The 13,628-nt window shown below is 42.4% G+C and overlaps 1 protein-coding gene across 1 annotated transcript in view; it reads left to right on the forward strand.

Moving 5' to 3' along the window:
* Positions 1-13,628, forward strand: part of UGGT2 (UDP-glucose glycoprotein glucosyltransferase 2) — a 204,828-nt gene that overhangs the window by 70,069 nt on the left and 121,131 nt on the right. Inside the window, exons 11-12 of the mRNA XM_040487223.1 lie at positions 6,305-6,396; positions 11,382-11,532. Of these exons, the coding sequence (XP_040343157.1) occupies positions 6,305-6,396; positions 11,382-11,532 (243 nt within the window). The remainder of the gene's footprint in view (positions 1-6,304; positions 6,397-11,381; positions 11,533-13,628) is intronic.

The following is a 13,628-nucleotide window of genomic DNA, read 5'->3' on the forward strand; positions in this document are numbered from 1 at the left end:
TAATTTGTCCATTTCTTCTAGGTTGTCCAGTTTGTTGGCATATAATTTTTCATAGTATTCTCTGATAAGTGCTTGTATTTCTGAGGGATTGGTTGTAATAATTCCATTTTCATTCATGATTTTATCTATTTGGGTCCTCTCTCTTTTCTTTTTGAGAAGTCTGGCTAGGGGGTTATCAATTTTGGTTATTTTTTCAAAAAAACCAGCTCTTAGTTTCATTGATCTGTTCTACTGTTTTGTTTTTTTTTGGGGGGGGGGCAGGAATTCTATATTGTTTATTTCTGCTCTGATCTTTATTATTTCTCTTCTGCTGCTGGCCCGGGGTTCCTTTGTTGTTCTGCCTCTAGTTCCTTTAGGTGTGCTGTTAGATTTTGTATTTGGAATTTTTCTTGTTTCTTGAGATAGGCTTGGGTTGCTATGTATTTTCCTCTTAGGACTCCCTTTGCTGCATCCCAAGGGGTTTGGACTGTTGTGTTTTCATTTTCATTTGTTTCCATATATTTGCTAATTTCTTCTTTAATTGCCTGGTTGACCTATTCATTCTTTAGTAGGGTGTTCTTTAACCTCCATGCATTTGGAGGCTTTCCAATTTTTTTTCTGTGGTTGATTTCAAGTTTCATAGCATTGTGATCTGAAAATGTGCATGGTATGATCTCAGTTCTTTTATATTTATTGAGGACTGTTTTGTGACCCAGCATATGATCTATCTTGGAGAGTGTTCCATGTGCACTAGAGTAAAATGTGTATTCTGCTGCTTTAGGATGAAAAGTTCTGAATATATCTGTCAAGTCCATCTTGTCCATTGTATCATTCAGGGCCATTGTTTCTTTATTGATTTTCTGTCTGGATGATCTGTCCATTTCTGTAAGTGCAGTATTAAAGTCCCCTGCAATTACCACATTCTTACCAATAAGATGCTCATGTTTGTGATTGTTTTATATATTTGGGTTCTCCTGAATTCAGTGCATAGACATTTATAATTTTTAGCTCTTCTTGATGGATACACATCATAATTATGATATAATGCCCTTCTTCATCTCTTGTTAAAGCCTTTAGTTTAAAATCTAGTTTATCTGATATAAGTAATGGCTACTCCAGCTTTCTTTTGACTTCCAGTAGCATGATAGATGGTTCTCCATCCCCTCACTTTCAATCTGAAGGTGTCCTCAGGTCTAAAATGAGTCTCTTGTAGACAGCAAATAGATGGGTTTTGTTTTGTTTTGTTTTGTTTTAATCCATTCTGATACCCTGTGTCTTTTGATTGGAGCATTTAGTCCATTTACATTCAGTGTTGTTACTGAAAGATATGGATTTAGTGTCATTGTGTTATCTGTAGGTTTCATGCTTATAGTGATATCTCTGGTCCTTTGTGGTCCTTGCAACATTCCACTCACAGAGTCCCCCTTAGAATCTCTTGCAGGGCTGGTTTAGTGGTCATAAACTCCTTCAGTTTCTGTTTGTCTGGGAAAGCCTTTATCTCTCCTTCTATTCTGAATGACAGGCTTGCTGAATAAAGGATTCTTGGTTGCATATTTTTCTTTTTCAGCATGTTGAAAACTCCTGCCACTCCTTTCTGGCCTGCCACATTTCAGTAGATTGGTCTGCTACTACCCTTATGGGTACCCTTGTAGACCTTAAGGCCCATTTTTCTAGTTATGGGTCTGTTTAAATTTTCTGTTTCTTCCCATTTGAGTGGGTGTCTAATTTGTCCATCCCTAGCTGCTTTCAGAGTTCTCTTTATCTTCATATTTTGCCAGTTTCACTATGACATGTCACACAGAAGATGGATTCAAGTTACATCTGAAGGGAGTTCTCTGTGCCTGCTAGATTTCAATGTCTGTTCCCTTCCCCAGATTGGGGAAGTTCCTACCTACGATTTGTTCAAGTACACCTTCGGCCCCTTTCTCTCTTCTTCTTCTTCTGGAACTCCTATGATATGGATATTGTTCTGTTTCGCTTTATCACTTAGTTCTCTAATTCTCCCCTTGTGGTCCAGAATTTTCTTATCTTTCTTTTTCTCAGCTTCATCTTTGCCATAATTTTGTCTTCTCTTTCACTTAATCTCCCCTCTGCCTCTTGAATCCTTGCTGTCACTGCCTCGAGTTTATTTTGCACCTCATTTACAACATTTTTAAATTCATCATGACTATTTTTTACTTTCTTGATCTGTGCAGCAATAGATTCTCTGCTGTCTTCCATGTTTCTTTCAAGCCCAGCAATTAATCTTATGACTATTCTAAATTCTTGTTCACTTATGTTGTTCATATCTTTTGATCAATTCTTTAGTTGTCATTTCTTCCTGAAATTTCTTTTGAGGGAAATTCTTCCGTTTCATCATTTTGGCTAGTTCCCTGTCCCTTATGTGTTTTAAAAGCTTGCTATGTGTCCTGCACTACTATATTAAAGAGGGGTCATACAGTCTCCAGGGCCTGGCCCTTCAGGAGGTGTTTTTTGGAGTGTGCTACTTGCTCTCTGTTGTTGTGACTGTGGTTGCTTTATCTCCCTACCCATCGTGATGTTTTGGACCCTCCACCAGGTGTGCTTTGATTTGTTCGCTGAAGTAGCCTTGGAAAAGAAAACAAAAAAACAGAAAAACAAAACAAAAACACCAGCTACAGCAAAACAACGGGGTGATGGTGTTGATGGAACAGGCCTTATCCCATACAAAGAGAGAGATGACAGGAGCAGGGAAAAAGAAAAGAAAATTGAGCAGAGAAACTCTATGGCTTAATCCAGACAGAGAGGAAACTGAAGGAGATATAGAAGAGTAAAGAGAATAGATTCAATATGTCTGCTTAAACAAACCAACAACCAGAATAACCAGACTAGAGAAGGGAAGACATAAGGAGAAAAGGAAGAGGGGGAAAAAAAAACCCGTGTGTGTATTTATATATATATACACACACACAAAACAAGAATTGTCCAAGAATTAGAAAATGCAAAACCACTGGGGGCCTTGGAACCAGGGGCAGCACTGGTCTGGAGGAGGGGCTGTCTGGTTAACATCTGTCCTGCCCCAGTAGATCCAGAGTCAGCAGGCACAGAGGGGCGTGGTTTGGTGTGGGCAGGTCCCCGCCTCCACTGTGAACCTGCTGTCCCTTCCCTGATGCCACATGTTGGAGGTGGTGGGGAGAAAAATGGCGACACTTGAGTCTCTCCTTCACCGACCAGGTGTCCCAAACCACTCGTTCAGGCCATCCTTGCAGTGCCGCAGGAGGGCGTGAACGAAGCAGTTTGCCCCACTCCCCCAACTCTCGCATCTCCCTGGCTCACGGCTGGGATTTAAACCCCGATGTCTTAAAGGGCTCTGCTCTGTGCACCCCAGTTCCGGGGAAGCGCCACTCCGCGTGGCAGATATGACTTCTGGCTGGTGGGCACAGGCAGCCTTTGTCCTTTGAATGGTTATATACCTTCTTCCCACAGCACTCCAGGGAGAGGATCACTTTCTCCCACTGCAGACTGCACCTCTGAACTAGGTACCGAGCCCAGGACTGGCTCCCCTCCTCCCCAGGTGCACAAACAGGGCAGCCGGCCTCAGTTCAGAGGAAGCCCCACAGTTTGAGATTGGATCTTTCTCTGTCCTACTCTGTGGTTTTTCTCTTGTCCAGATATAGTCCTACGCTTCCTTAGTCTCTCTTTTTCATCCCTTTGTCTCTGTGCAGAAGGGGATCCCTCCCGTCCCTGCGTTATACAGCCTGTTTTATCTTTCCCAGTTTGCAATCCCGCACCTATGACCCGCCAGGTTGTACCCGTGGGTCCCTGGAGACCTCTTTGTCACTCTGCAGCCTGGACTCTTGGAAGTCAAAGTCCTTTGGCCTCAACACTGCTGTGTTTGAGGGACGAGGGAACTACAGGTTTCCCTACTTCTCTGCCAGTTGGATCTCTCCTCAGCCTCAGCTTATCCCCTCTTTTTGAATGAGGTCCTGTTTCTCACTGGGAATTTGTATTCATTTCTACTCAAAGCCTAGGAGCACCCCCAGCTTAATTCCACTTCCAATAAAAGGTCTGTGTATGTGTTTTAGACCTTAAAAATAGTGTGAAGTCAAGCCTCAAACTCCTAAAAATGAAAGAGGTCATGAATCCTTACTGAAAACTTGTTCTTCCCCTGCCAAGAACCAAGGGGAGATCGGCAGATTTCCGTGCTGTTTCTGCCAGGCTCGCTGTGAGTATAATACTCCTTTGTGTGCACAAGGATCTGACATTCCTCCCTGCCCTGGGTGGGCCCACCCTTAAAACCCTAAGCTTTAGGCTACCTGGGAAGCTTGAGATTTCCTTGGGGGCAGGGCCTTCAGTGTTCACTTACATCCTTGACTCCTCTTCCTACTTCTTTTCTGCCCTTAGATGCTTCACTTTTAAGAACTAAACCATTTATTTAGAGGGCATTATTAATATTTTAATCCAGCATGTTGTATTTTTTTTTTTTTTAGTAGAATTTCAGGATCTCTGGTTCATCATATTGCTGGAAACTGAAGTGTTACCTTTTGATTTGTGAAAAGCTACCTTAAATCATATTCTCAGGGTAATTTTCCAGAATTTAAGGCTCACTCCTCTGAGGGGAATGAGAAAGAACTTGTCGGCCAGTCGCCAGTAGACAGTATTTTAGCAATCAAATCCACTGAGTTTAATTTATTACCCTTTTTTGGGTATCTTCTTTGTTCGAGGCACAGGGGCTGGCATCAGCATTCTTGAGGGAATTAGCAATTTAGTATAGATCTGTGTACTTGATATGCTGTCTCCTTACTGTTGAGATGCCTAAAAATGAATGAGGTGCTGGAGAGAGCTGGAGGCCATGTGTGTGAAGGTTCAGGGCAAGTTTTGGGGAAAACAGTGATGAGTTCATTAGACATTTGTAGATTATGAAGTTGGAATGCAGATTTCTTAGAATAAGTCTTCGATAGAAAGGCATAGAAATAGCTAAAGATAAATCCTATTTTCACCTATGAATCTTCTCAGGTTTAACCTCTTGCTAGTATTCTGTAAATCAAGTGGAAATACTTTCTGTCCTATTACAAATTTAGTTCCTTCTCTCCCTTCTCTTTATGTAACCTGTCGTGGTGAGTGATCACCATAGAGAAAAATTTACCTCTGCCAAGCCTTCTCTGAATCTCCTCATGTTAATTGCTTCACCTGCCTTTCCAGAATAATTTATAGAAGTCTCCGTTAGGTCACTCACATAGCATCACTGAAATGCACTGTTTTGAAATTGTTTTTCCTTCTAAATGAATTTGGCTGCCCTGCTAACAGTAATAATAAAAGCTTCGCTTGTGAGTGCCGCATATGTGAGTAGGCACCGATATATATCACATCTACAGCCTATAACTTGTGAGATGGGAATAAGTACACCCGTTTTGCAGATGATGATGATGAAACTGAGACATACGAAGCAAATAACTGTATCCAAACTTTACCGTGACTAAGTAGCAAGACTAGGCTTTAAAGTTGATTTGACCCCCTCACTGGTAAGAAGGTCACATTCTGTACTTTTGTTACTGCTCTCGTGCCTGGAGTGGTTTCTAGCTCAGAGCGTGTGCTCAGGGGATATTTACTGAATGAAAAACAACATTGAGATAAGTCTTTAATGGAAGCCTTTATGAACTTAGAGTGATCTCCAACAAATATTTACAGATACACCCAAGTTTTGAGTCCTGGGTTAGGTGTATGGCACCTATCAAATTCTAAGTGTGTGTACAACTGCATACACACGCGATACAAAATGAATTAAGTAATTGTCATAGAATTAGAACTTTATTTTTTTTTTTAAGTTTATTCATTTTTGAGAGCAAGGGAAGTGCAGAGAGAGAGGGGATGGGACACGGAATCTGAAGCAGGCTTCAGGCTCTGAGCTGTCAGCACAGAGCCCGATGTGGGGCTTGAACTCACAAACCGCGAGGATCATGACCAGAGCTGAAGTCAGATGGTTAACTGACAGAGCCAGGGGCCCTGAAGTGGACCGTTAATATCCTGTATTGCAGAATCAAAATATTTGGGTATTTGTATCTCTAACCTATCATAAGATTTCCATCACTTAGCTTGGGTGGGTGAACTGCTGCAGCTATAGGCCAAATCTGGCCTGCCACCTGTTTTTATAAATAAAGGTTTTGTTGGAACATAGTCACGCCCATTTGTTTACATGTCTGTGGCTGCTTTCGTGCTGTAAGGACAGAGTTGAGTGGTTGTGACAGAGATGACGTGGCCAGCAAAGCCTAAACTACTTACTATATGACCCTCAGAAAGTTTGCTGACTCCTGGCATAGATCACTGTTGGTACATGACTTGGTTAACCATTCCCCTGCTCTATTTCAAGGGTCTTCATGCTAGATTTGAAATTCAGCCAGGTGATGCTTGTCTGTTCATAAATGGACTTCGTGTGGATATGAGTGCTTATGATCCTTTTAGGTAAGTATTGAATTACTGATACAAACTAACTATGACTTGTATAAAGGCAAATGTTGTCCTAAGTTTTGTATTTGCCAAAATGCAAATACTTACTTTAAAGGTAAGTCAAATACATGTGTTTGTGCAAGACTTCAGAAAGTCTTGTATTTGTCATGGGCAGAATTCTGTTATTATTTTAGTGGAGTACTCACAAGTGTCCTAGAACGCAGAATTGGGAGAGACCTTGGCAACATCTGTTCAGATGTGAAAATTGAAGTTTCTGAACTTTCGTCCTATACTTGTCACATTGTTGGGAACGGTCTTTCATGAGTAGGTCTGTCCGTTAGCAGGGAAGTTCCTTGGGATTGGGCTGAGCAGCTGAGGACTTCTACCCTCCAGAAAGGAACTGAAAGGAACATGACACATTTCCCCAGAAGAATGAAAACAAAAAGAGTTTAAAGGACTTCTATTTGTCAGAAAGGAAATTTGAAATTATAGAATGCAGGGTATTATCTGTTTAGGTCAAAAACAATTCTTGAAAAATGCTGTAGGGCAAAATTACAAAGTATTGTATTTATCATGGCCACTGGTCCATAAATTAGTCAAGGGTCAGACAGAAGAAAACTCAATCTGAAATTATTTTACATTTAAAGAGAAGCATAAAACTACTTTAAAAATTAATAAGGTAAACTGAGTAAACACAATACTTTAGTTCAGATATTCTATTTTAATTCAATTGAATAAACTTTCATTGAACTTCAGTTAATGTTTATCATCTTTTCTTACCAATTTGGAAAGAGTAGGAAAGTATAGGAATGACTGAGAAACAGTAGTTCAAATGAGACTTTTCTCTTTATTTAGTTGGATCCTTGGGAAAAATGATAATGAAGTATCTGTAGGCTAAGTACTGTACATAGAGTAGAGTGGTTGTTAGCTCCTGGCCTGTGAGCTTCAGGGGGACAAAACTTCATCTGTGCTCAGGAACAGTGAAAGTGGGTTTAAGAGAGGGAGAAAAAGGGATGCCTGGGTGACTCAGTCGGTTAAGCGTCTGACTTCAGCTCAGGTCATGATCTCGCGGTCCGTGAGTTCGAGCCCCGCCTCGGGCTCTGTGCTGACAGCCCAGAGGCTGGAGCCTGCTTCAGATTCTGTATCCCTGTCTCTCTCCACACAACCCCTGTGTCTCAAAAATGAATAAACATTAAAAAAAATTTTTTTTGAGAGAGGGAGAAGAATGGTGGGTAGATTTCGGGAAAGTCTTCATAGGAACATTTTGCCCAGTAATTTAGAAAGGCTTTAGGCTGTTCAAGAAATAAAGCCCCCTTGGCTCCTCCACCTGGTAGGTAGCGATCTGCACAACACGTAATACAAAATCACTAGTCGTAACTACTGTAATTCCCTCCGAGGAGGAAAAGAAAACGCGTGAGGATATTTAGGTTTTCTGGCATTTTTAGCCCAAAATAAACAAATTCTCCAAAAGAAATCAGAACATGTAGAATAAAACCAGTGTGGAGCATGAAAGGAAGTGATTCAGGAGAGAGGAGAAGGAAGGAAAATATCCTATTACTGAAATTATGTCCTAAATCTAGAGCAAGGTCCTGTGCCACTAGTACTTCAGAATTGCCTGTTTAAGAAAAGATTGGGAGTGAGGAATTAGCTTCTTTCCCATCTCCTGTCTCATTGCATTTTGGCTTGTTGAGGCCTGGTACCATGCACCGTGACCTTCAGGTCCTGGAAGTAGTGGGAGGAGCTGGAGCCTCCATGGGTCAGGCCGGCAGTGGTTCAGTCATGGCCCAGGCCGAGCCTGGCTCTCCTCCCCAGCGAGGTTAGACAGCAGGAGGCTGTAGCAGTGACCAGGGAGGAAGGCAGGTAGGGCTGAGCAAATTTGGAGCTCCATAAATGGTGTTTCACACCTGTGCCCTAGAGCCACCGACTCACCTTTTCCTTTGAACAATCACCTCAGCCACAGATTTGACCAGACAAGCTGGTGCCAAGTGGATATTAAGCATTTTGATAACCAACCTGTTCTGCTTGAGTGGTGTCACCACAGTATACCTGCCAAAGAGACAGACGGAACAAAGGCGTCTTGATATCCCTGCTTGTGTGGGGCTTCTTTGTGTATCTGAAGTTATCTGACTCACAATCCTTCGGGGCTCTTGATAAATAGGTATTTGTAATGCACGCAGCATTAGAATTCAGTATTGCAAATTAATTCAGTATTAAAATTCAATTCAGTAAATATCTGAGTGCCTGCATGCTACAGAAGCTGGTCAATATTGGGGGTATAATGGTAGAGATAGAAATAAGTGGTCTAGTCGGATAACTGATCCCAAATATAGAATGACAGTGTGAATTAGAAAAGATAAAGTGCAGTGCTCTGGGAGGTTATAACTCCAGAGATTTAAACTAGCTCTTGGTGGAACATAGGGACAAGTAGAAATGCCAGATTTCTTCAAGGAAGTGATAATTTAAGCTAACACTTAAAGGACGAATCAGGCAAAGTGGACGGTAGAGGTTCTGCGAGCAATGGGGTATTTGGAGAAAATGACGGTGGACTCCTTTGGCCGGGCTGCGGAGTGAGAAGCCAGAAGAAGCTGAGGCCACACACGTGAGAAGGGCCAGCTTGCGCGACCCAGTTTCGGATTTTTGCCTTTTGTCTTCAGGGCTGGAGAAGCCAGTGAAGGGCTCTAAGCCAACCTAAAGACAGTACCTGTTTCAAAGAGAAGCATGAGAAATTACTTTGCTTCACAATCTATAGATGTAAGGCATTTTCTTAACAAATAGACCTAGCATATTTAAAGAACCTTTTTTTTCCCCCCCATTGGTAGCCAAAATTCAGGATTTGAAAAGAGCAGGGAAGAAACTAATGCTTATAGAGGACAGCTGTATGCCCAGTAGTGAGTTAATTTAATCTTAATACCTTATACAGTGATTATCACCATTCTCTCTTTTAGATGGGGAAATGACACTAGTGTCACTCAAAGATAGGGATACAGCTGGCAAAAAGCAGGATTCAAAACCTCATGCTCTTTCCGGTGTACTGTGTAACTCGATCAGCTTTTTCTCTTGATGGTTTTCCTTGGAGACTAGGTTGGGATAACAAAGATGGTAGATACAAAAACTGTGGAGAATATTTTTTTTTATTTTATTTTTTTATTTTTTTTTTCAACGTTTATTTATTTTTGGGACAGAGAGAGACAGAGCATGAATGGGGGAGGGGCAGAGAGAGAGGGAGACACAGAATCGGAAACAGGCTCCAGGCTCTGAGCCATCAGCCCAGAGCCCGACGCGGGGCTCGAACTCCCGGACCGCGAGATCGTGACCTGGCTGAAGTCGGACGCTTAACCGACTGCGCCACCCAGGCGCCAAAAACTGTGGAGAATATTAAAGTTGTCCAAAAAGAGTGACCAGTAAGCATCGTAAAATGTTCATTTTTTTTAATTTTTTAATTTATTTTTGAGAGAGAAAGACTATGAGCCGGAGAGGGGCAGAGAGAGGGGGAGACACAGAATCTGAAGCAGGCTCCAGGCTCTGAGCTGTCAGTACAGGACCTGACATGGGGCTCGAACTTATGAACCACAAGACGATGACCTGAACTGAAGTCAGAGGCTTAGCCAACTGAGCCGCCCAGGTGCCCCGCATCATAAAATTTTAAAAACGGAGAGAGCACTGGCAAGCAATCCGGAATTCTTATCTTACAAAATAAGAGAATTTAGACCGAAGGGGTTAAGAATTTCAAGAACCCTCACATGAAGTAGCATGGTAGCCCAGACTAAATCTTACAATTAGATTGGGATTTGGGGGATCTAAGCTAGTGCTCTTTTGAGCATACACGTCATCTTCTCATAGATTGGAGGCGGATGGGTAAAAACGGTGCTTTGTAAAGCAGTGGTCAGGAGTGCCTGGGGTACAGACATTCAGAGCCAAGTCATCCAGGCCAGCGGAAAACACTAACAAAAACCAGCTTTTGTAAGAGTTCGGATATTAGATCTCAGCCTTCTAAATGTAGATCTCTCCAGGCCTGCCTGAGCATGGTATTCTGAAATCCACACATTGCTTTATTCTGATTCTGTTCATTTCTGAAAAGCGAAGTGACTTCTTCCGTGGTTGGATCTTGTGATGAAGCAGTTCGGTTAACTATTATAAATATGAATTTTAACACTTGGTTTCAAAAAGCAATAAAGTCCTTTCTTGCCTGGGAAAGCTTTACCTTTGCAAACACACACACACTTCACCACTACCCATAAAGTCTTACCTTTACAGATACAGGGAAGCACTGCCTTCCTATAGCATTCATACCCCAGCTCTGTCCTCACCCACTGAGAGGCCTGGGCAGGAGACCACCTGTCTGGGCCTCGCCTGCATCACCAGGACGTCCTGAGGCAGTTGTGAGGTGCGCTCTGTTTGGGGAGGACGTAGACTTACCTGGAACACAGTGTGAGCTTGATCAGTAGAAGTGTAAGGAATCAAATTGCCCAAACTTTTTGCCAGTGGGATTGTATATTGATGTTGTTATTTTTAGCAGTAATCTTCCTGTCGTGTTTAAGAGCTCTCAAAGTGTTACATATATGAAGAGAAATTTTAGTGTGTGTTCTAAACAGATGTGAACTTTCATGTTTTAATGGGGCTTTTTCTGTGCTAAAATTTTATATCATGGGTCCCCTTGTTTTATTAGTTGATTTACCAAAATGGTGACCTAGTATATTTTTCCCTTCATTTTTGGCTTGCTCAGGGATGAGCATATCTTCACTTCTTTGCTAAAGAGTGTAATAAATATATCTTGTTGCTTTGCCTTTTAAATAGAAAGATTTTGTCAATGTACACAAAAAGTCAACATGAGCTTACCCTAGATAATTAGAACTCCTTGTTTGTTAATAAGTTTTATATTTTTCCTGATATTCGTAAAAATACCAGTGGAATCTGTTTCTAATGCTTTAAGAAACTTATAAACATTAAAGTTTTTTTTAATGCGGCAAATGAAAGTAAAACTCGTTTCTTTTCTTTAAAAGAATTTTGGATATGCTGAAACTAGAAGGAAAAATGATGAATGGCCTTCACAGTCTTGGGATCAGCAAAGAAGATATGAGGAAATTTTTAAAATTAAAATCCCATGTTTGGGACCATACCTATGCATTAGATATTAGGCATTCTTCTATAATGGTAAGTGCTCATGTGTAGTTCCTTTTTTAAAAAAGGTTTTTTTTAATGTTTATGTTTAAGAGAGAGACAGAGACAGAGTGCGAGCAGGGGAGGGGCAGAGAGAGAGACAGATAGGGAAACACAGAGTCTGAATCAGGCTCCAGGCTCCGAGCTGTCAGTAAAAAGCCTGATGCGGGGCTCAAACCTACTAACCAGGAGATCGTGACCTGAGCGGAAGTCCCACACGCTTAACGTGCTGAGCCACCCAGGCGCCCCTCATGTAGTTTAAAAACCTTTAGTAGCTTTAAGACTGAACGTAAAACCCATTGTTGGCAGGCCTTCAAATAAATGTAAGCATTTTGGAGAAGGTTGCAGGAGAACTCCAAAGAAAAGTGAAAATACAGACTCCTCCCCTCTGATTTCTTGTGTTAGCTTTCCTGTCCGCCCTGTTCTCTGCGTTTCCTCGCAAGAACTCACTCGTTCAGGATCCGTCCCAGCTTTAAAAAAAATAATAAACACAAATAACCCCATGAACGACAGCAAGAATTGAACATCCACTATTAAAATCAGTGGAATGTAAGGATGCCACCTACCATCACGACAAGCTCGTCTGACCGGTTAACAGTGGCCGCAAGCCTTCCGGTCAGTGCTGCACCTGCGGGATTGGGCGTCTGCTCTCGTCCCCACCTGCTCGCAGCTCCGATGCCTTCCCGAGTGAGGCCCGTGAGGCTGTCAGTGGCCTTCTCCCTCCTTTCGTTTCTAGGATGTGATATACTCTTCTCCCCACTTTCCCTTCGTCGTGCTCCCTCCAGCCGGGCGGCTCCTGCTCACTCTTACGGCTACAGCTCCCAACAGCTGGGACCAAGAGCAGCTTTGGAGGATATGTTCCTGTGTGCCCTGTGCAGAGGAGTCCCAGCATCCCCTTACATTCGGCGATTCGCCAGAAGGACTCACGGAGCCTAGAAGTTGTCATACTCGAGGTTACAGGCTGTTGTGAGCATAACACAGAGTGGCGTCCGCAGAGGGAGAAAGCACGAGGTGAAGTCCAGGGGAGACCGGGCGCAAGCTCCCACGTGCTTCACTTCCCGCGTGACCATGCACGCCAGGCGCGCTAGAGCCGGTCTGTCGTGTAGGCATACGGTGGCTGGGTGACTGAGGTCAGCCACTCAAGTTCCTGGCCTCCAGACGGAAGGAAGGTGTTCATCCTGTCATGTTCACGTTCGCTCTGTACAGACTGCCGGAGCCTGCAGCGAGGTCCTCCGCGAGGGAGAGAGGCCGCAGTCGAAACCTCTTAAGGGCTCAGTTACCGGAAGCCAACCTAGAAGCCCTTGTACAGAACGTGCAAAGTGTGAGCAGCGCGGCCCACTGAGTTAACCCCTTCTACCCCGCCACGTACACACACGTGTGTGTGTCTGTATACGTATTTATTGTTACACGATTACCAATCCTTCCTTATACTTTGGGCAGTTAGTTTTTATAATTTTGCAATTTTGTCCTGTGATTCTTTGAGGACTTTGTTCCTTACTAGACCATATAAACTTGAAAGTAGGAATTTGTATCCATTTTTTTCCTCTCACCATTACACCCCTGGTTTTAGTAGGTACTCAATAAATATAAATATTCTTTGAACGAATAAGTAATTATTTATCTCAAACCAACATAAAACATAATTTTTAGTTGTGAAACTAGGAACATTCTAATTACAACATAATATCACCATTATGATATAACATTAGTATAAAAAAGTTTGGCAGTTAGAAAGGAGAAAATAAAAGTATCATGTGGCAGATTATATAACTAAAACTCCTCCAAGACAGCTGTTACAATTAATAAGACTTCAGTAAAATGGGTTTGAAGTGACAGCAGATCAAAAGCTTTATTTCCAAAAGCCACTTGGAAGACACAATGATTTATTCATAATATAAAAATGCAAGTACCAATCTCTCCGGTATCTCACCACTGCGTTGGTGCAGAGAAGAAAGAGATTGGATAGTGGTGATTAAAAGAAAAGCAGAGATGGAGAGGGAAGATGGCGGCGTAGGAGGACGCTGGGCTCACCGCGCGTCCTGCTGATCACTTAGATTCCACCTACACCTGCCTAAATAACCCAGAAAACC

This window comes from Herpailurus yagouaroundi, unplaced genomic scaffold (assembly GCF_014898765.1).
Source record: "Herpailurus yagouaroundi ecotype Mexico unplaced genomic scaffold, PumYag 164, whole genome shotgun sequence".
Lineage (NCBI taxonomy): Eukaryota > Metazoa > Chordata > Mammalia > Carnivora > Felidae > Herpailurus > Herpailurus yagouaroundi.